Source organism: Petaurus breviceps, unplaced genomic scaffold (genome assembly GCF_028583685.1).
Source record: "Petaurus breviceps papuanus isolate PSGF00001 unplaced genomic scaffold, PetGlider_PUasm1.0 379, whole genome shotgun sequence".
NCBI lineage: Eukaryota > Metazoa > Chordata > Mammalia > Diprotodontia > Petauridae > Petaurus > Petaurus breviceps.
Window position 1 is genome coordinate 3,634,746 of NW_027186303.1, and position 27,264 is coordinate 3,662,009.

Here is a 27,264-nt window from a genome sequence, read left to right on the forward strand (position 1 = left end):
GGGATTCCCCTCTCCCTTCCCCCCCTCACTGACTCCTCTTCCTCCATTCCCCTAATGACCCCCCCCCTCCCCACCCTCCCCCTCCTCTGACCCCCCCCCATCCATCCCTCTCCACCCTCCTCCCCATTGGTCTCCTCTAACCCCTCCTCTTTACATCCCTTTCCCCTCCATCCCCTCCCAACCGGTCCCCTTCCATCCCCTCCCCCACCGGTTCCCCTCCCCCCGCGCAGGCGCACTGTCTCCCCTTCCCCGTCCCGCCCCGCCCCCCTCACCGAGCCTCGCCTCGCGCGGCGGGTTCTCCATCAGCTTCTTCAGCACCAGCGGGAAGGTGCCTGGTGGGCCCCGCTCTGCCGCCGCCTCCCTCCCCGACCCCGCCTTGGCCTCCAGCGGAGGCTTCAGCTCGCTCCCGTCTCTGTCGGACATGGTGGCCTGCGCCGGGCTCGGCTGCAGCTCCTGGCCCGGCTGCAGCTCCTGGCCGAGAGCGCCGTGAGAAGCTGCCGCTGCTGCCGTGAGGCTTCACTGCGCAAGCGCAGACAGCCCCTCTCCCCTCCCCCGGCTCCCGGGGCGCTCGGGCACATTCATTATTCAGAAGGCGAACCCCCGCGGCCCGCGGCTCGGCCTCGTGATGGGCCCGCCCCCGGAGGGAGGAGCGAACGCCGCTGGGAACTCTGATTGGTGCAGCGGCCTGGGGAGCCCGCAAGGCACGTGCGGGGCCGGGTGAGCGGCGCGTCCGGAGATCCCGCCTCTGACTCTTGATTGGGTCGCGCAGAAGCGAGTGTCGCCAGATGCTGCTTTCTCAACTCCTTGGCTCTTTGCCTTCCCGCGCTCTCCTCTCCTCCCCGACTCCTGTGCCTAAAGCTCTGGCCTGCTAACCCTCGGGCTCCGCCGCGACAGGAGAGCCAGGAGGGGAGGAGGGGGCTTGGGCGGGGAGCTAATCAGCGAGCCCGCCGCGCAGAGAGCCGCCCGGTTGGGTCACGTGGAGCCGCAGCTGTCTTTAGACCGTGCACGGGATGGGGGGGAGGGAAAGAACCAGGAGCAGCCAATCGAAAGTGGGGGCGGGGCCAGAGAGCTTGTGGCACTGCACGTGCACTAGGGGACAGGGCCGGGCTAGAGGCGGCGGTGGAGAGTGGGGCGGAGGAATGAGCAGCCCACGTGTTCCCATTCTGGGGGTCAGCGCTCTGCTCCGCCTCGAGGCGGAGGCCGTGGCTTGTCGTCTGCAAGCTTAGTAACTGCTCGATAATTGTAAATCATTATAGAAAGGAAAACTGAATAAATCGCTACCATTTATTTCACTTTAAAGATTGCAAAACACTTTCCGAATATTATCTCATTCAATCCTTTCAACTATCCTGCTAAGGGACTATTATTCCCCCCCATTTCACAGATGAGGTTGGGTAATCCAACTGGAAAATACCCTCTAAGCGTCAGTTATCATTATTATCCCTGCAGTTCTCCCCTGAGCCCCAGGCCCACTGGTCCTTAAGAATCCCCAAAGCCCCTTCCCCCACCCCAGCCCCCGCCTGCCTCCCCTTTTTCTGAGAAGACCACGGTCCCTCCATTACCCGGCATCACCTTCTCATTCATCTCCAGCTCTCCCTCTCAAAATCCAATCCAATGACCCAATAAGCCATGACTTATCCGCCATGTTCCTGAGGCTTGGCTTCTCAGAGTTTTGCACACAAATCCTGCCCTAATTCTCCTTCTGAGTCTGTAAAGTAGTCGCCTAATTGATCTCGTTGGTCCATTCTCATTTGTCTCTAATCTCAGTACCACGCAATTGCCCGATTAACATTCCTGAAATGGGTCTGGCCATTGAAACCCAACTCCTTCCCCTCAGAAGCCTGCAATGGAGCCTGTTGCCTCTCACCTGCAAAAGCCTGGCACTCGGAGCCTCCTGCAATCCCCCCACCTTTCCGATCGCTTCTCATTAGCTCCCCTCTGTTCTAGGCAAAGCTGGCTTACTCCCGGGTCCGGGTCCCCTCTTGCTCTCATGCTTTTGCTCTGGGGCTCCCCGTGTCTGGACAGCACCCCCTGCTCACGGCCGTCTCTTAGAACCTCTAGCCTTCAGACTGGGCTCCAAATACGTGCTCCACGTTCGCCTGAGAGCAGGGACTGTTAGAATTCTGTCTTTGTATCTAGCATGAGACTCGGCCACCGAGTAGCTGCAGTTTGCCCCTTCCAACAAAAGAGTGAATAGTAGAAATATGGCCGTAGAGAGGAACAGGACCGGAACAGGCATGCAAAGAACCCTATGGGGAATGGACCATGGCTCAGGATCCAGAGGATTGGCCACCCAAGCCCACCCCTAGCACCAGCACTTCCCTGATGGAGCTCTGTGCTTGGTATTTACGGAATACTGATGTCAGAAAAGAAACTCAAGGCATCATCCCAAGGGCATCGGGAAGGTGCATGGCCTAAGTGAAGCAGGCAGCAGGCAATGTTGGCGTTAAGGATGACTTGTAGCAATGGCCGGATGAACAAATGTGATCTAGGAAATGTAAAGTTGGAAAAGGATATGCCCCAGTAGGGTGGGAAGAACGCAGGCTGCCTGGGCACTGCCCGATAGAGAAAGCCAGCACACTGGTACACTCTCCCCAGAGGATTTATGGGGGGACCTGGCCCGGCTCAGACCCAGATGCTTGGAGGAGGGAGTTATTGAAGGAAGTGCCTGACCTTTGCTGGACAGCTCCAGCACTTAGAGCCCCTCGCCTGGAGAGATAGATCCTCTCCCGTGATGTCCTGGGCCTCAAACCCAGGTCCTTTGCTTCCGACTCCTATGATCTTCTCATTGCAGGCAGGGCCAAGTCTATGGAGGGATGCTCTGCAGGAGAGAGGAACCTAGAAGCAGGAGACCTGAGTTCAAATCCCTCCGATGCTCTGTCAAAACGGGGCAAATTTAAATACTGTTTGCACTGCCTACCTCACAGGCTCGGCTTCTCAGAGTGCTAATAAATACATTATTGATATTTTCCCCTCAGGGTGTCATCAGGTATTGCCACCCACACAAAGGTGGAGCAGAGAGCACTGAGAATTGGAATATTTGAGATCTGGAAAGCACCTTAGATCTATGGAGAGAGAGAGAGAGAGAGAGGCAGAAAGACTCTCAGCGAGAGACTGAGAGAGAGAGAGAGAGAGAGAGAGAGAGAGGAGGGAGAGAAACTGTACCTGCCCCGAGGGGCTTACATCGACAAGTCACTTCCCATGGAAACTTAGGCAAATCCTTTGCTCTGTCTGGGCCAAAGCTTCCTCCCCCATAAAATGAGGGGATCAGACTTGGTCTCTAAGGGCCCAATCCAGCTACAAATCATGTGTTTCTCTGAGTTGTTTCATTTCTCAGTGACCTTGAACACCCGGGTTGGGAATTCAGTTGAACTGAAGCTGATCTGGGCAGTGAATGTGATGTCTGTGAACAGGCTTAGGGCACCATACTAAGGCTGTCACCATGCCTGGCCATTTGTTTATTTGTAGCATTGTTATTAAGTTGTATAGGTTGGAGGAGCACTCATGGAGTCATGAGTTATTATAACGGCATGGGGTTGTTGGCCAATTACATTACAATTAGCTGCTGATGGCATCCAAGTCTCCCGGTGATATGGCAAGTATCCTCAAGACTGGCATTCTCTTCCCTCCTGAATGGAGACAAAACCAGGGAATACGCTCCTCTAGGTAATAATAGTACCCACCCTGCTACGATAATCAAGCTTCAGTTTGTCAACAAAGGCAGCCAATTACCTACAGCCTTTGCACATACAGAAAACGATGCTTTGCCCACAGTAGGGAGCTTGGAAAATATTTGCAGAAAATGTTAGTGGGAAGGTTCACAAATTAAAACTTCCCTTGTTCCAAGCCATAGGCATTCAGCCTGCTTCAGCATTAAACAAAAAATCAGTCTATTGGCTTCATCCTGGAAACACAAAGAGCCCCAGGTTTCTGGGGAGCAGGCCCAGGACATTGCTGCTGGTGCCTTCTTAATCAGTCAGTCAGCTTACATTGGCCTTCCTAGACCCAGAATGATAAGGGACTTCAGAAGCCCTCTAAGCTAATATTTTTATGTTACAGATGAGGAAACTGAGGTTCATGAAGTCAAATGACTAAGCAATTTAGTTAAGATTTGAATTCAAGTCCTCCTGACTCGATGGCCGGTGCTCTATTCACTGCACCACAGGTCATCTGACTCCAGAGCCCCAGTGTTTCCTTCCCCCACCCCATACTACTTCTTGGTCAAAAGGCCTATGACTGAGGCAGCCAATTGAGGCAGTGGCCAGTGTTGGACTTGGAGTCAGGAAGATTTCAGTTCAAATCCTGCCTCAGACACTTAAGTGGTGTGATCCTGGGCTAGACATTTCACTTTACTGGACCTCAGTTTCCTCTTGTAAAATGGGAAGGTTGGGCTTCATGATCTCAGAAACCATCTGGGCCAACTCTGTCATTTTACAGATGAGGAAACTGAGACTCAACACGGTTGTGACCTGCCTAAAATTATAAAAGGTGGGGCCTGAACTCAGGACTACCCAGAGTTCAATCAACTAACCAGCATTTACTAAGTTCCTACTCTGGGCAAATGGTGTAGTAGATAGAGCTTAGGCCCTAGAGTCCGGAGAAGCTGAATTCAAATGCAGCTTCAGACTTTTCCTAACTGTGTGACCTGGGGCAAGTCATTTAACTCTCTTTAGTTTCCTCATCTATAAAATGAACTGGAGAAGAAAATGGCAAACTGCTCCAATATCTGCGCCAAGAAAGTCCCAAATGAGTTTGAATGCAAAGACAAAAACCAAACAGGCTCCTGGCCTCAGGGAGCTTACATTCTATTGGATGCCTCGGCTCTCTTGACTGGTGCTCAATGTAAGGACCCTTCACAGCTTCCCCTAGAAAAGGGAGTGGTGCTGGCTCCCTCTTACCAAGTTTGCTGCTTTTCCTACTTCAGGCAGATGCTGGCTTCAGGTCCATCCCCTCCCAGGGCCCCAAGTGTTTCAATGGAGTGCCATCCCCTAGGGCTGTTTCAAGAAGAGTGGAGCCACTCCTAGGTCCCCTGCCCCTACTTGCCTTCTATTTTACACCCATGAAAGCCTCCAGTCTTACTCTGTTCTCCTCCCTGGGTTTCTCTGATGACACTCACCTGACAGTTCCTTGGTGGGTCACCATCAATGTCCCTATCCCCTCCCAATGAAGAGTAAGGGGTGGGCCAGAGTCCCCCCAAGACTCTGTCCTGGCCCTCTTCTCTCCTCACACATGGGTACCTCATTAGCTTCCCACAGCTTCTCTGACCATCAGTACAGGTGACAGCCAGGCAGGGATGTGCTGGAGCTAGCTCAGCCCAGCTCACAGAGCTTACTGCTAAATTGTCAGCATGAACATGTGCACCATGGAATTTTGCAAATGCTTCAAATCAGGGCTTGAGTTATTGTTGTATTGGTTGTCTAGACTTAAGAAAGTGATGGAGAAAACACGACTAATGCAGGCTCAGCTTCAGAGTACGTGAGCTGGCTGTTAAACATTCCGCAGGATACCCCGGCCCGGGCTCCCAGGTCTGCAGCTGCAGCCAAGCCTCCTTCCTGAGCTGAGGTCCCCTACGCCAGCCGCTTGCCCTGATGGTGTAGGTGTCCATCTTGACATGTCTAAAATGGGACATGTCATTTTTCCAAATTCTCCTGTTTCTGGTAAGGGCACAACCACCACCGTCTTCTACCACACCCACCTCAGCTACCTTGGGAGCCTTCTGTTGTCCTCACTTTCTATCACATCTCCCATCTGTCCACCCCATGAGGTAACTTATCACCTTTAGTTCGTCACCAGAGTCCTTCGCCATTCCAGTCAATTGAGAAGCATTATTAAAGTCCTGTACCAAGTACACCAGAGCTGCCAAATCAACATTCCCAAGACAGAGGTCTGACCTTGTCAAAACTCTTCAATGGCTCCCATTGCTTCTAAAATAGAATCCAAACTCTTTAGTTAAGTTTTTGAAGTGCTTTGCAGGTTGAGTCACACTTTTTTTTTCATTCTGAACACTCTTACTTTTCCAGATTTACCCCTTTCCCCCACTCTTTCTTCCAGACAACCCAGACAGCTACAAAGTCAGCATTTCCTTCCTGCTTCTTGCCTTTCCCAAGGATGTCCCCATACCTAGAATGTGCTCCCTCTTCCCCCACCCCTCTGCCTTAGAATCAATTCCTAAGTTCTTTCAAGTCTCAGCTTAGGGACTCTTTCTAGTTTAAGGCTTTCAGGCCCCCTCCCCCAGGCTCCTCAACTCATGTACATCTGCAGAATGGGACAGAATTCCCATTTGGGTAGGTCTGGCCTCCTTGCCTCCTTCCTTCCCTAACTTGGGGCAGGGGATCTGACATCCTCATCCCTGTAGGGTATACTTGGAGGACTATCCTGACTTCACAAACACTATCCCTCCTCTGATAACTGATGCCTAAACACGCGTACTTAGAGTTTAATACCTTTAGCTTAGGACCTCACCAGCCCTGCTGAAATAAAACTGAGGCCTTGTCTTTGTGCAGTGAATACACATCCATCATTTCCTTTGGTTTCTCACTGGAGTCCCCAGACTAGGTTGAGTAGGATATGGGATTATTGTCCTCATTTTACAGGCAGGAAACTCAAATCCAGCAAAAGGTAGTGCCAGGTCCAAGGTCAGCTGAGGAGAACAGGTAGCAAATCCACTGGCTTGGATCTATACCAGTGGCCCTGGGATGGGAAGGCTTAGCATGGCTGGCACTCACACTGGAGTGCTCCTTTCCTGAGGCTAGGTCCTTTCAGAGCTATTCCTAAGGGGGGAATGGAGGGAAAAAACATGGGTGGGGGAGTCACAAAATGAGGTAGGGACCCAAGTCAAGTTTCATTTCACTCTCACTCATGCCTTTGGCCAGCCCTGGGAAGTCAATGTCCCAGAGGAGTAAATCATTGGTAGGGTCAGAAGGAGGATCAGAGGTCATGCAGTCCAAACAGAATTCCTCTCTGCCCTCCCTCACCAGAGAACATTCAACAAAGACTCAGAGAACTTGAGTTCAAATCTCAGCTGTGTTCCTTACTGTCGGTGTGACCTTGGGTAAGTCACTTTTCTCTGGGCTGAAGTTTCCTCATTTATAAAATGAGGAGGTTAGATTCCTTTAAGTGCCTTTCCAATGCTCAGATCCTGGGTTTGGGTTTAGTTCTAGACCCAAGACTCTACTGACTAGTTGGAGCAAGACTAGAGGGCAGTTACCAGGATGGCAAGGAGAGCTGGAGATTGTTGACAAGTATTTATTGAGTGCCTACTATGTGCCAGGAAGTGTGTTAAGCAATACACCAGGATATAAGGGGATTATCTGAAGAAACTGTGAATGTTTAGACTAGAGAAGAGAAAACTCAGTCATCTTCAAATATTTGAAGGATTGTTGTATAGAAGTGGGAATGAATTTGTAGTATGACAGACTGTAGTTTTAGAGCAGGGAGGGCCTTTAGAGGTCATCTCACTCTTTCAAGTCAGCAAACATTTATTAAATCCCTACTATGTGCCCAGCACTGTACTAAGCTTTCGTGTTACCTGGAGAGACAATAACTGCCAGTATTTATGCAGCACTTTGAGGATTGCAAAGCATGTGTTATCTTGTCTGACCCTCACACCAGCCCTGTGAAGTAGCTTTGGGGAAGTGACTTGTCTGTACTCCCTAGCTGGTAGGTGTCTGTGGTGGGATTCGAACCTAGGTCTTCCTGGCTCCAAGTCTAATACTCCACATTGCCTCCACTTGTCCTGTTAGTTCTCAGGGAGTAGAATTAGGAGCGATATGTACCAGCAGCAGTAGGTTTCAGCTTGATATAAGGACAGTTTTTTTTTTTTAATCACAAGAGGTAGTGAGTTTCTCATGTCTTCAAGCAGAGGCCAGGGGGTGGGGAGAGGGCTACTGCCAAGGAGGTTTTAGTGGGAATTCCTGCTCAGGCAGGGGCTGGACTAGACTCCCTCAGAGGGAATCTTTCCCTTTCCAGTTCTCCACTCCAGCTCCGAGATTTGAGGATCTCTCCCAAGGGGATCCTCCACAGCTTTTCCCCTGCTTCCCCTCTCCAAGCTGGTTTCCTTCCCAACTAGTCCACCAAAAGAAGCCAAGTCCTTCTCCAGAAATGAAGTTCCCATGGGTCACTGACAGATAACAGCTTACTGCTTCCCCCGACCCTGGATCCCAGACCCCAGGAACTTTGGGGGCTCACCATCTCCATGATGCACCCTACACTTGACAAACCTTTGGCCACAGAGGCAACCAAGCAGGAATTCTCAGCATTCTAGACCTTTCTACCAGGACCCCTTTCCACAGACCTCTTTCTCTCCCTTTCTCCCAAAATTACTTTGAGTTTATCTTGTATATACTTGCCTTTATACATGTTGACATATCCCACCCCACCCCAGAATGTAAGCTCCCTGGGGACAGGCACTAGGGACATAGATGAGTAGTTGGAAAGGCAATGCTGCACACTCTGAACTTGGGGTCAGGGTAACCTGAGTTAAGTCACTAACTATGTGACTCCCCTCCTCCCCCATCTCTTTATCTCTTTAGCCTCAGTTTCTTCACTTGTAAAATGGGGGTAATAGCAGCACCTACCTCATAGTGTTGGTATGAGGACCAAATTCATGTTGTTGTTGTGATATGCTCAAAAGGTGGCATGTTATAATGTAGACTTGGGCACTTCTGGCACATGTGGGCTGTATATCCCTGGACAAGTCACTGAACTTATTGCACAGGAGGTAGTGACCTGCACACTGGGAACTTCCACATCTGGGAATTCTCTATGCAAGTGGCTCTCAAAGCTTGTCTGGGACCCATGGAGGTCAAAGCTACTTCCATAATAATACTAAACCATTTTCACTTCTAATATGGTGAATATTGATAGATATAACCCACATAAACAAAAACTTTGTGTGGAGGGGTCCCCAATAATTTTTAGAGTGTAAGGTATCTTCAAATCAAAAAGGCTGAGAACTGTTGGTCTATACCATTGAGATCCTAAGTCCAGATTCTATTTCCTATGGGCTGCTTAATTAAATTGAATTGAGAAGATAAAAAGTCACCAGAAGACAAGGATAGAGGGGAACAGAACTTGGGAAAAGCTAGTAGAGAAGGGTGTCTCAGCTAGGGAAGCTGGGGAAGGGGACTGAGGTCCCAGAATTAGGAAGCTGGCCAGTCAGGGAATGACTGTGGGGCAGAGAGAGCCCAGTGGAATGTCCTGGTAGGTTGGTGGATCAGGTGAATTGCTGGGCAGCAGTTTTGATCTGGAGCCAGAGGGTCTGGGAGCAGGTGGGGGTATTTACCTAGAAGAGACTCCCCTTCTCCAAAGGCCTGGCAAATGGACATAGAGCTGAGCCTAGGCTTGGACATGGAAGCTGGGGAGACATTGGAAAGAGATACAAATACTGTCCTCATGGCAAGTTCTAGCAAAAGGTCCTTTGAACTAGAAAGGGGAGTGACTCCAGGGAGAGCCCTTAAAGCACAGCTCGGTACTTTAAACCTGTGCCAAGGTGACTGGGGGATGCTTGACAGCACCTGCTTCTTGTCTCAGTCACACATGGGTTTGACCCTGGAGTTCCCTCACATGGCTGGAAAGCTCCGGTGTTTACTTGTCCCAACTGAGAAGCTTGTGAGGTGGACTGGGGTCAAAAGAGAGACATTGCTTGTTCTTTCTGCAGTGGGAACCTCTCCCCTCTTCACTCCTGGTGGGGGGTGGACAGCAGAAAGTTGATTAAGGCTAGGGGAGAGAGGACTGAGATGGGAGGAGCCAGATGAGCGGTGGGAATCAGCCCAGTGGTCAGTATCACCACCTCTACTAGTCTTCCCACCTTGGAGCTCATTGCTGAGTAGGAAGAGAAATATGTTTGCCATACCCATTTTAAAGATGGATAAGCTGTGCACTGCATGTCCTTAGACAAGTCATCAGGGTAAGGAGGAACAAGGTCTAGATTGGGAGTCAAAGGACCTAGATTTGAATCCTGACTCTGCCCGCCTCAGTTTCTTCATCTGTAGAATGTGAGAATTGGGCTAAAAGGCTAAGGTCCCTATGATTGTAAGTTTCTAAGGCACATCACCTCTCAGTCTCCGCTTCCTGATTTGTAGAGTATACTAGATGAACTTTGAGATTCTAGCCTAGAGCTATTCTCTCCCATCTTCCTCTAGAAGATGAGGAGGCAGGGCTAGATGGTGGTTTTTGTGGTTCCTTTCAGCTCTTGGGCTGTTCTGGAATCGTAGGAATCTAGGACCACCAGCCCTTGTACCAGGTTAGGATATTCACTGTTCATGGGAAGACGGCTAAGAATCCCGATTCCCAGCCTGGGACTGGCCTTCTCAGTCGTGATGCTTCTCAGCCTCACATTTTAATTCTTACGAAAGGTCTGGGAAGCCTGGGAAATGGTAAAGTGAGAAGGGACAGGAGCAGAGCAGGGCTGTGGGGCTGGGATGAACCCACTGCCCAGAAAGCCTTTCCATTCCAGTTTATGTCATCAGTATCTTATATTCGCAGAGTTATTTGCATATTGTCTCCTCCAGTGGAGTGTGAACTCCCTGAGGGCCAGAGTTGTGTACCTTTGGTACCTTTCATTATCTCACTAAAGCTTAGCACAATTCTGGTCTCCTAAGGGCTTAGTAAATGCACGTTCCCTGACTGACTCTCCTGGCTTCTTCCTTGCCCTGTTGCATAGAGGTCCAATCTACCAAGCTCTGTGGGGTCTCCCATCCTTGGGCCTGTCCAGTGGGCACAGGTGAGACTTCATCCTAAGAAGGGACATACTAGGGGCTCAGGTGCTTACCAGTTGTGTGACCCTGGATAAGTCACTTAACTTCTATTTGCCATAGTTTATCTGTAGAATGATAGGGTTGCACATAATGACTGCCAAAGTCCCTTCTAGCTTTGATTAAACCTATGATCCTAAGTTGCCAAATAGATACCAACCTATATTAGTGGAGAATTTCCTCATCACAAGTTCCCTTTTCCAATACGATCACAAATCTGATCCCTCTCCCCCATATAATTTATTCACATGCACAGATGCTATTTCCCCTTAATAGAAAGGAAACTTCCAGAGGGCAGGGGCTATGACAAGTGGGGTTTCCTCATCAGGAGCACCAGTGAAATTATAGGTCCAGTTTCCATCTCTTTTGTCTCTCTACCATCCAGCAGGCTGCCTGGTATACAGTAGGCATTTAATCAATGCTTGTTGAATTTAATTAGTCCATTTAACAGAGGAGAAAACTAAGCCTCAATGTGATGAAGTAATGACTTGTCTGAGGTCTAAAAGCCAGTAAGCAGTGGAAGCCGTATAGAAAGTTTTGTTTCCCCCCCCCACCCCCCCGCTCTTTCCCCTGGGTTCTTTCCCCTAAGGGTAATCATCTCAGCTAGGTACTTTAAAAGAGAGAGTGGGCTCATGTGCCTCTCAGTCTCTGGCAGAGTACCCCATGAAGTTTGTGCAGTAGCCAACAGGAAGCAAGTCTGAATCACTGTCTCCCTTAGGTACACAAGTGCATAGAACTGCCTGTCCTATGGAGTCCCTTCTCCTGTCCCAATGGGACCATCCTCAGGGGAGCATCCAGCCACCTTCATGCCTGGGTAGCAGCCACATCCTTCTCCTGTTTTGCCCAGAATCCCAGCACCTTGGAGGGTACAAGTAGTCCCTGGAACTACCTGCCCAACAAAGCCTTGTCTGGTCTCTCCTTGAGGGCCTCCAGTGACCCCAGGTCCTGCTTCAGGGCAACTCTCTTTGTTAGCAGTGTCCCATTGTAAATTTCCCCAGAATGCCTCACTTGCCTCTGAGCAGGATTACTCAGATTGGGTCTGGTGTGAAGGGTCTGAGCTCTAGCAACTGGACACCGAGCCTGGAGTTTTCCCATTGAGCTGATTTTTCCTTCTCTACAGTGAAATTTCTGTTGGGAAGCAGACCTTCACTTTCCTACTTTTCCCACTTAGTCAATAGCAGCCCCCCCCCCCCCAGTTTCAGACCAAATGAGTTGACAGAATCTGCCATTAGGACTCTGGGTTTGTGCCAGGTGAGAATCTGGCCAGTAGCAGGTTTGTCCCAACTTCCAAGAGGCATGGGGTGAAGCTAAGGACAAGGACCAGGCAGGTGCAATGGAAGTTAGCACTGTTGGAAGACAAACAACAGGTACAGCCCAAGTGGGTGAGGGGTGGAGACCTGGGAACAGTGATGCAGATTTCAGAGCATAGACATCAAAGGGCACTGCCCTATTCTTGGCAGGGAGACAGTGAGATACAGGTTTGAAATGAGGGGTGTTTTGGTAGACAAGGTCGTTTGGCTCAACTGAACATTTTCGTTACAAGGGAGGGTAGTTTTGAAAGCAGGGTGAGATATGCTTTAAAAAAATTGGGAAAAAAATTTTTTTTAAAGAAAGACTAGGCCTGTAGGTACAGATTGGGGAGTCATTGACCAATCAACAAGCATTTATTAAACATCTGCTATATATAAGGCACTGTGGTAAGTGCTGGGTATACAAAGAAAGGTAAAAATGTGGGACTTGCCCTCAAGGAGCTTACAGTCTAATGGAGGAAACAACTATACACATACATGTATGTTCGTATTGTACACACACTCATACATGTATATTGTAAACATACGTGTATGTGTATAGTTGTACATATATATGTATATGTCACACACGTATATGGTATCCCAAAAGTCTTAGGACTGTTTTAAACTTCAGTAGCATAGGGATGGTAATTGAACTTGTGGGACATGAGGAACTTGGGAGTCTAGGCTGTACCAGTCTGGGTTTTCTACTCTAGTGACAGCCAATAATAAGTCCCATTTCTCTGGTACTGAAGATTTGTGGAGTATTTGCTTCCCAACAACCCTGGGAGACAGACAGTGGTACTAGGAGTAGGCTCAGTTTACAAATGATAAGGCTGAGCTTCCGAGGGAGGGGGGCCCTGCCCAGAGTCACCCCAGCTGCTGGGATACCGACCCAGAACTCTCCTGTCTCCAGGTCAAGCACTCTTTCAGATAACCAGGATAACTCTTAACTGCCCCAGGCATGGGGTCCCCAGGGAGCCCTGATCTCGGACAGCTCCTGACTGGAACAGGCTGGTCCTTCAGTTCCCTGAGAAAGCTCTAGTTGGGTCTCCAATTGGTTTCAACCTCAGGGCTGAGGAGGCCCCTTAGAGGCGGCACCGGCCACTGAATCTGCCTTTCTTCCTCTCCCTGGCTCCCGCCCTCCCTTTTGCCCCCTCCCTCAGCCCTGTGTTTGGCTGTGGTTTCCTAGGAACGGGTGCTCTAGTCCTTATGATTTTGTTACATAACATTTATCCCATCTAAGAGTTGAACCCATCCAAAGAACAGGGTAGACTCAGGTACCAATCTGTGCCTCTTCTCCCCAGCCGGCTGTGTCCAGAGGAAGAGGCCTGGCCAAGCCACCTTCCCTGGCCTGTCTTATCTCAGTACAGTGACTCCAGTGCCCACTCCAGACAGATGGTAATGCCTCTAGTCCCCCTCTCTGAGGCTGCCCCATGCCAGCAGCCCCAGGTAGCTGGGTACCTCCCCATGCTTCCTCTCTTCCTTCCTGCCAATTGAGCTGAAGTCAGGTGGGCAGTGCCAAGCATCCAGGCAGCTCCTGCTCGGCAGTTATGCACCTGGGTACCCGCCCACCTCCTGGCACATGGGCAGCAAGATGCCAGGAGATAAATGGGGGGCACCAGCCAGCCTGGACTCTCCAGGACTCCTACCTGTTCTCCGGTCAGCCCAGGGCAGGGAGTGTTCCAGCAGAGACTTCAGTACCTCAGGCATGTCCATGGCAGGACCCACCCCAATCCGCTCACAGCTCGCCATGGCACTCCTAGGGGGGAGCAGGAGAGAGCGGCTTTCGAGAAGCAGCCCAACCAGCCAGAGCCTCAGGGTGACAGGGAGAGGGAGAGGGAGCAGGCAAGGCAGCCAATAAGCCGCAAAAGCTGCTCAGCCCTCGCCTTCCCACCCCCGCGCCAGCTTGGGCTGCCTGGCGGGCCTGGGCACTGTGCCAGCAGCAGCACGTGGAGCTAGCCATGGCCAATCCCACCACGGAGAACAGGGCCTGTTATCTAACTTTGCAAAAGGAAGTTTGGCTGCTTACAGGTCAGGGAGCTTGGAAGCAGCCCAGTCACACAGCCGCTCACACACACACACACACACACACACACACACACACACATAAGTACCTGAATGCACAGTATGAACACCAACCCACCTCACCCACAGAGTAAAAACATGCCTAGGCCCACACCAGCCAAGCACACATGTGTGCCAAGTCCCCCAGGGAGGCAGTTCTGACTCACTCAAGGAGAAAAATCCAGGCAAGACCCAGCACACCAGGCAACCCACAAAAGAATGAGACACAAGTTTGCAGCCCCTGCGGGAAACGTGTATGGTGTGTGTGTGTGTGTGTGTGTGTGTGTGTGTGTGTGTGTGTGTGTGTTTGGGTGTTGGATTGTATTTAGGATCCCAGATTGAAATTGGAAGAGACCTTGTTGGCTTTCTACTCCAACCTGTCCATTTTACAGCTGGGAAGATAGAAGCCCAGAAAAGCAAAAAGACTTGCGCAGGGTCATCTAGCCTTTCAGCTTCTGGAGCAGGATGTGAATAAAGACGATAGCTAGCATTTATCGAGCACTTTACAAATGTTATCTATTTTTCTTCACCACAACCTGAGAGGTTGGTGCAAGGGGCGGTGGTCCTAGATCCCTACCATTCCAGAGCAGTCCAAGGAAGGAGGCAGGCAGTTTACAGATGAGGAAACTGAGGCAGACAGAGCTCAAGTGATCTGCCCAGAGTCATAACAACTGTAAACGTCTCAGTCAGGATTCTAACTTGGATCTTTCTAGACTCCGTGCTATGCGTTCTATCCATGACTTCTCAGCACATTGTCAGGAAGACCTTTGTTTGAATTTCATCTCAGATGCTTAGTTCTGTGGCCCTGGACTGGTGACTTAACCTTTGTGGAAACCTTACAGTTTCCCCATCTGTAAAATAAGGGTTGGACTAGATGATTTCTGAGGGCCTTTCCAGTTCTCAAGCTAGTATCCTGTGGCCTCTGGACACCACAGAGCTGACTCACTTTGTGCTTGGGGTCACTTAAAATCCAGGTTGTTTTCCCATGAACCTTCCTGTGGCCTTGTCTCCATTCCCTTATACCCTGAATTGATTTCTGAAAACAGGACTTGACACATTTTCCTGTTGAATGTCATCTCGCTGACTTCAGGCCACAATCTCTGTCTCTCAGGCTGCTGATTCTGTCCTCCAAACTGTTGGTGCTGTGACAGCTCCATCCAAGTCATAGATATCAATGTGGAACCAACCGGGCAGCCCCCCAAACTGCATGGGCCAGAGTCATGGATGGGATGCTGGAGCTGGAAAGGGGAGGACCTCCCCTCTTCCATCTTACCCCAGGACCCAAGTGGTTCAAAAACTCTCTCAGTGCACATGTGACCAGGGTCCAGTCAGTTGTCTGACTCTGCACCTCAGTCTCCCCATCTGCAAAATGGAGAGAATATTTTGGCCACTGCCCTGTCCACCTACACAGAGGATCATGGTACTGTGGAGGAGAGGGGGTCCCTGGGAAAAAGCAGCATCTGCTGGAAGCATGTTGCCTCATCTCCACATCCTGTGTGCCACAATCATCACCATTGTCTGGGAGGTTAGTTTGGCATTTGGTGGCAACTTCTCCCCTCAGGGCTCTCTGGCAGCTGCAGGAGACTCCCTGTGAGAATGGGAGAACATCACATCTGAGTTTTTTGTAAGCTTCCTCAGCATAGACCAGCAGCCAGGATGAGAAACTTACTGATTTTGTGGTCCTTCAGACCAAAGTGTAAGCTCAGAGCCACTACTAGGAATTTTGTGGCTGGGGCAGGCAGCACAGGCTGTACCCGGGTGTCCTCATCTGTGAGAGTGAGGGGGATGCTGCTGTTGGATCAGGGCTGGGCAGCAGGGCAAGAACTGGGAGCTCACTGCAGCCATCTGGTTCCTAGCTGTGTTAAGGAATGATTAGGTGCTAAACTCTATTGTTTCTAATGCAGAAGAACTGCAGGCCCCTTAAGGGTGCTCTAAATTCAGCATCCTGGGGCAAAGTTCCCAGTTACTTTGCTCTAGTTATGACTAAGACCAGCTCCATGCCTAAATTTCCATCTTGTAGAGGGGTTGGTGCTTCTTCATAAGTAATTCCAATTCCCCCTGGTCTTTGAGGGTGTGTGTGTGTGTGTGTGTGTGTGTGTGTGTGCGTGTGTTTTAGTGCTGTTATCTGAACACTGGCTCTCAAGAATGAATGAGCCACAGATTCCTCTGCGGGGAGGGAGTTATCAAATATGATGAAGAGGAAGGAGATCGCTGACTCTCAAGATACAGAGTAGTGTGACTGAGTAGAAAAGGCATGGGACATGGTCAGGAGAGACCTGGCTTTGAACCCCTACTTACTAGCTATATGACCACGTCATTTAACTTTTCAGAGCCTCAGTTTTCTTGTCCATAAAAGAGAGATATTATCCCTGTTCCCTCGTTCTTGGAGAGTTGTGAGAAAAGTGATTTGTAAGTCTAAAAGCTGGAAGGAATATAATTTGTATAAAGTTCTTTAAAAGCATATATCATAGCAACCTTAAAGGTATTGGAAAAATGTTAGCAGCCAGCCAGAGAAGTAAACCACAAGACTATAACAATGAAAATGGAATGATAAAAGAAAAAAGGACCTGAGTACTCTGTGACTCTAAAGATTAGACCTAAAGGAGCAGAAAAGATAGACATTCTTGACTTCTTGGCGGAAGTGGAGGGTCATGGGCGAGGAGCACAGCATTTACTCTCAGGTGTGGTCCTTTCCTGGGCTAATTTTACTGAACTTCTCTTCTCTTTGTTATTCCTTGTTGAGAGAGAGAGAGACAGAGACAGACAGAAAGAGACAGAGACAGAGAGAGACAGAGACAGAGAGAGACAGAGAGAGAGAGAGGTCTGGGGAGGGGAGGGATAGATTTCTAGATGAAGCTGAAAGATAACAAAATAGATTGTTTTAAAAAGATAAAAGAAATTAGCTCTCCCTCTGCTACACTCCACTCTTCCCCTACCTCCATCACTCAGTAACCTCTCCTCTATGAGGTCTGTGCTATTCACTTCTACAACCCAATCAGAATCCTGGTAGCTCTTGTCTAAGACCCTAAGTTCACTCCCTTTCCTTCCTCAGTGAGTTCAATACTTGGCTCACCATTTTTCTCTCCTCCCCAACTCCTGGCTTTATACTAGGAGACGTCAACATTCATATTGACTCTTCCTCAAACACCCTTGACCCCATCTCAGCCACACCCAAAGATGGTCCCACCCTGGATCTTGCCATCACTCAGGAATGACTCATCTCTATGTTCAAGAATTCCCAGATCCCCTTATCAGACCACAAAGGCCTGACTTTCCACCTTTCCCTCTGCATTCCCTCATCAAGCCCTATTTTCTTTCATTTATTTATTTATTTATTTTTGGAGGGGGGAAGGCAGGGCAACTGGGGTTAAGTGACTTGCCCAAGGTCACATGGCTAGTAAGTGTTAAGTGTGTGAGACTGGATTTGAACTGACTCCAGGGCCAGTGCTCTATTCACTGCATCACCTAGCCTCCCCTAAGCCCTACTTTCAACTCCACCATGACCTCCAATTCCTGGACCCCTCAATTCTTTCCCAGGTCATCTTCCTTGTGCTGACCACTCTCCTCTTTTGACCCCTTAGTAAACCAGTACAACTCCACACTGTCCTCTTCTGGAGTCCTCAGTTCCATTATCATTTGGTTGATCACATCCTGCCAAACCTCAGCCTGGGCTCATTCCCACCATCCCCCACCTTTGCTCCTATACACATGCAGTTGAATGAAGGTAGAGATAATCATGCAGTTGCTCTGGTGGAGTCCACTACAGACTGATGTTCCACAACCTCATCTGGGCCCTCACTGCTGCTCGGCGATCCTTCTTCATCTCCCTTATCAGCTCACTGTCTTGCTCTCCACAGCGGCTCTTCCAAACCTTTTCAGCCACCCTCACCGCAAACCACCCATGGCTCCCCCTTTCCTCAGCCCCTCAGTTGAGAACTTTGCTTCATGTTTTACAGAAATTGAGGCCATTCACTGTGAGCTCCCTCTTGGCCCCTCTTCCTCATCTCGTATCACTTAGATGCCTTCTGCCTCTGTCTCCTATACCCCTGTCTCACTGGAAGACATGGCCTTGCTCCTTTCCAAGGCTGGCCCTCTTACCTACACAGGCCAGCCCATTCCCCTCCCGGCACTTCCAACAGATTGCCCCTTTACTTATCCTTGTCCTTCCAGTTATTGTTAATCATGCTCTGTCTATTGGCTCCTTTCCTTTGTAGGCAGTAGCCTACAAAATGCCCATGTCTCCCCCATCCTAGAAAAACTCTTACTTGATCCTTTCATCTACTTTCTGTGGAAAGCAGTGGTTTTCATTGGAGAGAAGCACAAGGTATAATGACAACCTATCAGAGCTGGAAGGGGCCTCAGAACAGGGCATATCAGAGCTGGGAAGGGTCTTAGATCCTTGGAATGTCAGGGCTGGGAGGGGCCTTAAAGCAGGGAATGTCAGAGCTAAGAGGGACCTTAGAACAGGGAATGTCAGGGTTGGGAGGGACCTTAGAACAGGAAATGTCAGGGCTGGGAGGGACCTTAGAACAGGGAATGTCAGGGCTGGGAGGGTCCTTAGAGCAGAGAATGTCAGGGCTGGGAGGGGCCTTAGAACAGGGAATGTCAGGTCTGGGAAGGGCCTTAAAGCAGAGAATGTCAGAGCTAGGAGGGACCTTAGAACAGGGAATGTCAGGGCTGGGAGGGGCCTTAGAGCAGGGAATGTCAGAGCTAAGAGGGACTTTAGAACAGGGAATGTCAGGGCTGGGAAGGGCCTTAGAACAGGGAAAGTCAGAGCTAGGAAGAAGCTAGGAGACCATGTAACCCAACCTCACCTTTTTACCGAGGGTAAAACCAATTCTCAGAGTGAGGAATGATTTACTCAGGGCCCAAAGTTAAGAGAGTAAGAGCCAGTTTCTTAATGGAATCTAAGACCTGGGAGAGAAATGAGTTTCACTTGCCTGCCCCGCACCCCTCCCTGTAAGCCCCATCTGTGGAGTCTAGCAAGGTGCCTGGTGCCTTATTCTTGTAAGGCCTCCTGCCCAAATGGCGGAAGAACACTTGTGGGGGATGGTTGGACATCCATATGCGCCCTTGGTGAAAAGCTTCCATGTTAATAGGACCCACTCAGATCTCTGAAAGTTTCATATGTGTCCATGGTATGGCAAAGCAGCCAGACAAACCAGGACCTGGGGCAGCATCAGGCACCGTGTCCAGAGCAAGAGAGAGAAGGTCCTTGTGAAAGGCCGTCTGTAGTAGAGGGCCCACATTTTAGGCTGAACAAAGAGCAGGTGCAGCCTGGCAGGCAGCCAGACAGGGTGGTGAGGGAACTGGAGACCCCCTCCTCCACCCCATGAGAATAAGGAGATGGAAGCGAGAATATTCATCCTGGAGAAGAGATTTAGGGGAGCACAGGACTGGCATCTTCCAGTCCTCCAAGACCGCCATGTGGAAGAGGGGAAGTCTTTTTCTTCCTGGTCTCAGGGGGAGAACTGGGAGCAGGGTGGAGAGAAACTGCACACTCAATGGAATGTCAAGGAAAACTTGACAATTAATTCTATCCCAAAGTGGAAGAGGATGCCTCAGTGGGTAGTGAGCCCCCCATCACTGGAGATCTTCAAGCAGAGATTGGGTGCCCACTCTCCAGGAGGCCGTAGAGGGGCTTGTTATTCAGGTGCTGGGTGGGATAAAACACCCTCTGAGTTCTCCTCCAACTAGGCTCCTGTGTAGTGAGTCATCCCTAGTGCCTAGCTCGGTCTGGCACATAGTAGGTGCTTTATACAGGGCTGTTGAAATGTTTGTTGAGCACACATGCTGATGAACCTTAGCCAAGTTACGCCTTGTTTATTGTTCCTCAGCCTCCCTCAGCCCTTTGCCCTGGGAGGGACCATCCTTGACCCATCTCTGCCCCCAAGAGGTGGCCAAGCTGAGCAAGGAGGGGGCTCTCTGAGGGACTCAGCACTCCGACCATGACCCTGGGGCTCCCCGAGCTGGCAGGTACACAAACACACTATGGGGACCAGGGTTAAAGTGCACTTTTATTTTCTAGTACAAAGGCTAAAAGATGCAAGTTTCTTCTGCTTTATTTTTAAGAAGGACCAAAAAATTGTTATTAAAACATCTACAATATTATCCAGATACTAGGGCCTTATGAATATTTAATATTAAAGTGTGGTATTCTTAAAATTTTTAATACACAGACATTGTAAAGGACTATTAACCCCATCATCACCTGGCTGTGAAATGCAACATCCCCCCTCTTCTTCATTCATTTTTGACACTTTATCCCCCCTCAGTCTATGCAGGTTTATCCCACTGGGGGGGAGGGGTGTGAATATACACACGTGTGCATGTATACAGACATATATCCATGCAAGTGTATGTACACATATGGGTATACATGCATCTCCCCTTGGTCTCACCCTTGTCTGTCCATGAGTATCCTGGCGGTTTTGGTCCCAACCCTGAGCTTGGATTTCAACATCTAAAACTGAAGACCATTGCAATCCTTTCCATCACCCTTCAAATTACCCGCTTATTCCTTTCCCTTTGGAGTCCTTTTTCTCCAATCTCTTTCTCTCAGATCTGTATTCACCTGCTTTCCAGGTGGACCCAAATGCCCACTCCAGGGAAGAGGGCTCCCTGGCCCAAGAAGGACATGTCCTCCTTTGGCTTTTCTTTTTTCTCATGCACGATTATAGGTTTAGAGTTGGGAGACATATCAGAGGCCATTGAGGCCAACACCTTCATTTGATAGACAAGGAAACTGGCCCAGGGAGGCTATGTTATTAGCCACATATAATAAATAGTTGAGCCAGGATTCAGAGTCAAATCTTCTGCCTCCCAATCTGGGCCTCTTCTCATGGCCCCCATGGACAGCATCATTTCTCTTAAATGGGACAGGCAGAATTGGACCTGTAGTTTCAGAAGCTTGGCAGCCCCAGTTAAACTGGGCCCTGCCCCTTTGGCTAAGAACACAGTTTCTCCACTGGGCTTGACCCTCTCTTTCTGCCTCCCTCAAGCTGGGTGGGGAAGGAAGACACTGGACAGAACCAGGCATCACATCCAAATCTCGCTTGTTCAATGACCTCCATTCCTACCTTCCTATACCATCAGGCACCTTGCTGATCTGAGGTGAAGGGGCAGCAGCCCTCATTCACCCTGCTCCCAGCTAGGGAAGCCAAATAAAATCCAGGGCTCCTGCTGCATTTCCTGGCCAAGTCCTTTATCCTTCACCCTCCTTACAAGCAATTCCTTGGATACCACACACATATATAATATTATATAGAGTGATATATTTAATACTTGTGTATATATGCATCACGGGGCCAACATATATACACACTGAAACAAGGCTGGTGACAAGAGACAGTAATACCACATGTCAGATTATCATATCAGGGAAAACAATTATCTATGTTCACAGCAATCCCTCCTTATGGGCCCCCACTTCAGGTTTTGTCCCCCCAAATCAAATATCCTTTAATTCTTCTCTCCTCCCCAGGTCCCATCATACTGGTTCACTAGGGGGAGGGGGACAGGGCAGGGTGCATGCCATGATCATAGAATAAAGGGTGGGGGTCCCAGGATGAGTGGTAGAGGGAAGACCCTACCCTCTTCAGTTTCTATGTCATTAACATTGCCTTCCAAGAGGCCTAAGGAACAAAGGCATCCTATGAGCGGTACACAGACTGAGATAGTAAGAGAAAGTCTGCCCTTCCTCCTCTCCCCCAAAGCCTTACCCCCAAGCCTAAGGTCCCAATCCAGTGGTGTGGGGCTTTTTGGAATGTCTTGGGGTCTAGTGCCTGAATCTGGCAGGGGTGGACAAGGTTAGGGGGAAGGTGGGCATAGAGAAATGCTATACTGAGGTGTCAGATAAAGGGTGAAGTGGTAGAAAGTTGGGCGGGCTAAGGTGGGGGATGGGTCCAGAACAGTTGGGTGAAACTCTCCCCTTATCCATTCTGAAACCAGGGTATTTCAAATTAGGGGAGTAGGTACAAATTAGGTGACTCTTGGGCACTACTACAGTGTGTGTGGTGGGGGGCAGCTCCCTTTGATCAGAAGGATCATAGTTCTAGAGCTGGAAGGGATGTGAGAGTCTACTCAATTCAACTCCTTCATTTTACAGATGAGGAAACTGAGGCCCCAGAAAAGGGAAGGAGCTTCAGATTACAGGATCATAGATACAGAGCTGAGGAAACTGAACCGGAGAAAGGGGAAATCACTTAGGATGAGAGAATCATAGATGTAAAGCAGGAAGGGACCTGAGAGACCATCGTGTCCAATCCCCACGTTTACAGATGAGGAAACTGAGGCCCAGAGCAGGGAAGTGACTTACTGAAGGTCCCACAACAAGTTTGGCAGAGCTGGGTTCAGACCTCTGGGGTTTTGGGGAAGAACGTCCTCCCTAGGTCCTGGTGCTGCTGTCCATGGTCCCAAGGGGGGTGGCAGAGATGCCTGTGGGGCCAAAGTGGAAAGTCCCAGGTTTGAGCTCCAGTTTTCATGTTGGCTAGCTGTGTAAGGAGGTGAAAGTGACTCCTCCTTTTCCAGCCTCAGTTTCCTCTTCTGTGAAATGTCCTACTTCCCTCATTGGGAGCACTTCATAGATTTTGACAGGGCTAGAGAAACTGGAACTATTTCTGTCAGAAGTGACCCAGGAAGGCAGCAGGAATGATGCTCCCTCGCATGCCAACCCCCAGATTTATGCTCAGCAGGGTCCCAATTCCTAACCAATATCAGAGTTGTGGGTAAGGGGCAGAAATGGAAGGGGCTGTGTTCCCATGCTAAAGAGTTATCCAGACTTTCAACTCCATTGGTGTTAGTATAAGTAATCTTCCTATCCTACATACATTGAAATCTCATTGAACTCTGGGCAAAGCTGGATCTGGTTAGGAAGGAGATGTCCCTAGAAGAAAGAGCTGCTCTCCTTTGGCTTCCCATCCCTCCACCTCTTCCTCTCCCACTTCCTTAAACTAGGCCTACCTGATAATCTAGGGGTGCTGGTGGGCTATTTGGAATCTGGTATAGGTATTACTGGGCATGGAGAATCCAGGTTCAATATGAATGGCCCTGTCCCTGGAGGGGCTCCCTAACATGTCCTGGATTGGGATCACCACCTACCCCTCCTGCCCCATACTCCATTTGCCATTTGTCTCTTGGATTACTGAAGGGAGAAAGACCAGGGACAAGAGAATCAGGTTAAGGTTAGAGGTTGGAAGAGTCATCAGTTTCACAGCTGTCTGGATCCCAGGTAGGGCACAGAAGGGAAACAGAGAGCTACAAGAAAGGTGGGAAGGGTGTCTCCAGCCAAAAGGACAAAGGGCTGAGGGAAAGACCAGAGAAGCTGATCTACTTTGGCAGCTGGGGAGAGACATTTAAGGGAATACTGAGCTCCATCACGTGGATCATTAAGGGAATCCAGGGTTTAAAGCTAAATGGGGCATCTGTGCTCTTTGAGGTCTCCAGCTGTGCCCTGGGGAAGAATGTATCCCTGTCCCCATCTCCTGCATCCCAGAGAGAAGGGCTGAAATTAGGAACCCAGAGAAATGGGGGAAAACGGATTCAGCCAAACCCCCAAGAGGACAACCCTGGGGGATCCCTGATGCCAGTGACCACAGGTTTTTGGAAACAAAACACAAAACTTTGGGTTGAAGCCACTAGACAGTGTCTGTCTGCCCTGTTCCACCCTACTCTGGGAGACAATAGACCTATCTAATACCACAGAATGACAATAATGACCTGGGACATGTCTAACTGATCTGGGCTGTGTGCATGTATGTGTGCCCTCTTGTCTCCAAACACTGACTGGCCATGTAACTGTGGTTAAGCCACTTTGTCCTCTCTGAATCTCAGTTTCCCCATCTGTAAGATGGGGGTGATAATACTTGAGTTATCCACCTTCCAGGGTCATTGTGAGAAAACTCTATAGAAATGTGAGATATTGTTATTATTCTGATTATGTGCATGTATGTGGATGTACTCCTGCCTCACACAGAAGGGGGACCCCAAGTGTGTGGGTGTGCCTATAGAGATGCAGGGAGAGAAAAGGTTTGTCTGGAGATCTACTTCCCAAGTCCTCCTCCACCCCCTCTGCTTTCATCAGCCTGGCTTTTCTGACACTCATTTGAGAACAAGGAAGAAAGCCATGAAAGTCACAAAAAACCAAAGAGCCGAGGAAGACATGCCCTTTGGCCCCTGCAGTAGGGATGGCTAACAAAAAGAGGAACTGAAGAGAAGAGCCAGCTCTGGGAAGGGGGGAGGCCATTCAAATCCCATCTCATCCTCCCATCTTTCTTCTCACTCCCTAAGTCCTACCCCCAGAGTCCCATCCTTGGGCCCCCCTATACGTTGTCCTGCAATAGGAAGTTGTATTTGCCAAAGTCGTCATCCATTGGGCAGAGCAGCATGTCCTTTCGAGCCTTGGCCAGCTTCTGTTTCAGCACCTCCCGTCGATCCAGCCACTCAGTCAGCTCCTCCTGCCCGTGGGCACAGCGACACTTCTCCCCATCTGGGCAAGTCTTTTTTTTCTGGAACCTATGTGGGGGTGGAAGCAAGGAGGATGAGAAACTCAGTGCTGTCCTTCCAAAGCCCATGGACTGCCCAGGCTGCTCAACCTTGGGCATTAGCCCACCCAAGAGTAAGGAAGGAGTCAGAAATTGTCAAAGATCAAAGGTTCATAAATCTGGAGGTGGAAGGTACCTCAGAAGCCATTTGGTTCACCCCTCCCCCTTCCCATTACAGATAAGAAACCTAAGGCCTCACCCAACCCTTTGGTAAAATCTGCTGTACCCTAAGACCTCCAGCAGCTTGCAGTTGAGTCTTCTGCAGGAGACTCTACCCAGGGACAAATGTTTCACTGGAAACAGCCACCCAAGGAAAGCATTCTGGGGAACTGGACACCCCAAGAGAGCCTACCTAACCTCTTTCTTACTCTCTTTCCTGACAATATAGTTGGCTCTGCGGCCATGAGGACCAGTTCAGAAATACCAGTCCCCAAGTTCAGGCATGTTATGCCTTTGTAGGCTCGTTATCAGCTGCCTCAGAGAAAGAGAGAAGCTGGTGCCCGTCTTGGGATTCTTCCTGGCCACAGCCGCTGCCTTCCTACTCCTCAGATCAGCTGTCCGGCCTTCAGGATTGCTCCATGACTGCAGTAACAGCTGTGACTTCTCATTACCCCAAAGCTTCAACAGGCCGGGAGGTGAGAGATCCAGCAAAGTTGTAGAGTGAAAAGGGCATTGGATAAGGTGGCCAGAGAGCCGGACTCCACTTCTGGCTGGCACACTCACTAGTGGGGTGACCTCGGACTAATCACATCCCATCTCTGAGTCTCAATCTCTCCAACTGTCAAATAGGGACAAACACACCTGCCCTGCCTGCCTCACAAGGTTGCTGAGAGGGTGTGGTAAGATGAAGGAGGGAAAGTATTTTGTAAGCATGAACTTCACACTTCACCCAAGAGAGACCGGCAGGTACTTCTGTGACCTGCTCTGACATGGCCTCCCTGAGCCTCTGGGAATGGCTTTTTTGAGTTGCTGTGGCTGAAAGAAATCATTAATCGGTGGCCAATGACCATCTGCACTGAGTATTTCCATAGCCCTCAAGCCCAAGGTCACCTCTACTCCAGGAGGCCACACTGCAGGAGGGTTTCAGTGGAGGTGGCAGCCAGAATAGCTGGTAGAATGGAAGTTCCTCGAGGGCAGGAACTGTTTCCTTTTGTCTTTGTATCTCTAGTGCCTAGCACACTTTTGTTGTTCAGTCATTTCAGTCGTGTCTGACTCTTCATGACCCCATTTGGTGTTTTCTTGGCAAAGATACTGGAGTGGTTTGCCATTTCCTTCTCCAGCTCATTTTACAGATGAAGAAACTGAGGCAAACAGGGTAAGTGTGCCCAGGGTCACACAGCTAGGAAGTGTTAGAGGCTGGATTTGAACTCAGGTCTTCCTGACTCCAGGCCCAGCACTCTACCCACTGCACCACCCTGTTGCCCTAGCACACAGTAAGAGCTTAATGCCGCTTGTTGAATTGACTAGAGAGTTGACGGTATGTAGTAGAAAGGGCATTGGCTTTCAGGTCAAGAGACCTCTACTCAGGTCCTCCCTCCTAGGCTTAAAAAGATGGTAGGATTTAGCACTGGAAGGGCCCTGAGTCCAACCCTCTCTTTTTCCAGATATGAGGGACCCAGGGCCCAGACAAGGCCAGTGACTTGCCAAGGTCACATGGGTACTAGTTGTATGATCACAAGCAAATCAGTAAATTTCTCTGAGCCTCAGTTTCTTGTACAATAATTTAAGAGGGGAGTCCATAAGACTCTCACCACCGACCTATCTCACCAGGTTATTGTTCTTCCCTCTGGAGATTGGAAGCTCCGTGAGGGCAGGGACTATTCTGTTTCTGTCTTGTATCATCTGTGCCTTGCATAATGCCTGGCACGTAGTAGATGCTCAATGAAGGAGGAGAGGAAGAAGAAAAGGAGAGAGGAAAAAGTTGAGGAGGAGGGAGAGAAAGAAGAAAAAAAGGAAGAGGAGGAGAAAATGATGATGAAGGAAGTACTTTGCAAGCTCTAAAGTGATAGCAGAATGTGACCCAGAGTTGGGATGCCATTGCCAAGGCCGGCTGTCCTCAGGGAAGTCCTCTGGGCCCTGCCTTGCCCCAGCCACCTCCTGGCATCTGCTGCCAGCTAGGAGCCAGAGGAACCCTGCAGGCTCCGAGCCCCCACCCCCGACCCACTCCAGGAGCGGCACCTTTCACACAGCCGGAACTCGCCCATGGGGAAGCGGAAAGTCCAGCAGCTGGAGTCGCTATCTGATGTGAAGACCTTCTCTTTGTGCTTCTCCGACTGGATGTGCTGCTGCCACTGCTTCTTGCTGTTGCTGTTTTTGCCACAAAGCCAGCAGTGGAATCCCATCTGTGGGGAGCGGGGGGGAGGGTGCTGGGCGAGCCTTCTGAGCACTCCCATGGGCTCCAAGGCCCATCTCTGCGGCTCTCCTTCCCAGGCTGAGGATCTGCCCACCTGGCCCCCTCTGCTCTCCTCCTAGCCTTCTCTAAGTCAGTTCCTGAAAGGTCTCCCTCTCCACCCTGAGGTCCCTGAGGCAGAGGTGACAAAGGTGCTCACCCCACCCCCAAACCACCCTGGCCCTCTTTCACCTGACCGTCAGGCTGCCAACCCAGCCCTCAGC

At 49.9% G+C, this 27,264-nt stretch overlaps 3 protein-coding genes across 8 annotated transcripts in view; 1 reads left to right on the plus strand and 2 right to left on the minus strand.

The window, feature by feature from the left end:
• The window catches only part of TEF (TEF transcription factor, PAR bZIP family member), a 22,651-nt gene extending 8,686 nt beyond the window's left edge, over nucleotides 1-13,965 (minus strand). Inside the window, exon 1 of one of the 3 annotated variants that reach the window (XM_069099438.1) lies at nucleotides 13,696-13,965. In XM_069099438.1, the coding sequence (XP_068955539.1) occupies nucleotides 13,696-13,798 (103 nt within the window). In that variant the 5' untranslated portion in view covers nucleotides 13,799-13,965. Of the gene's footprint in view, nucleotides 1-272; nucleotides 993-13,695 lie in introns of those variants that run through there. The other 2 variants (XM_069099437.1, XM_069099439.1) reach the window with 2 other exon arrangements.
• The window catches only part of RANGAP1 (Ran GTPase activating protein 1), a 228,733-nt gene that overhangs the window by 75,052 nt on the left and 126,417 nt on the right, over nucleotides 1-27,264 (plus strand). The gene's annotated exons all lie outside the window — the stretch shown is intronic.
• The window catches only part of ZC3H7B (zinc finger CCCH-type containing 7B), an 89,401-nt gene continuing 82,246 nt past the window's right edge, over nucleotides 20,110-27,264 (minus strand). For 3 of the 4 annotated variants that reach the window (XM_069099443.1, XM_069099441.1, XM_069099440.1), the window contains 2 exons: nucleotides 26,830-26,993; nucleotides 20,110-24,622 (listed from right to left, as the gene is read on the minus strand). In XM_069099443.1, the coding sequence (XP_068955544.1) occupies nucleotides 24,430-24,622; nucleotides 26,830-26,993 (357 nt within the window). In that variant the 3' untranslated portion in view covers nucleotides 20,110-24,429. The remainder of the gene's footprint in view (nucleotides 24,623-26,829; nucleotides 26,994-27,264) is intronic. The other variant, XM_069099444.1, reaches the window with a different exon arrangement.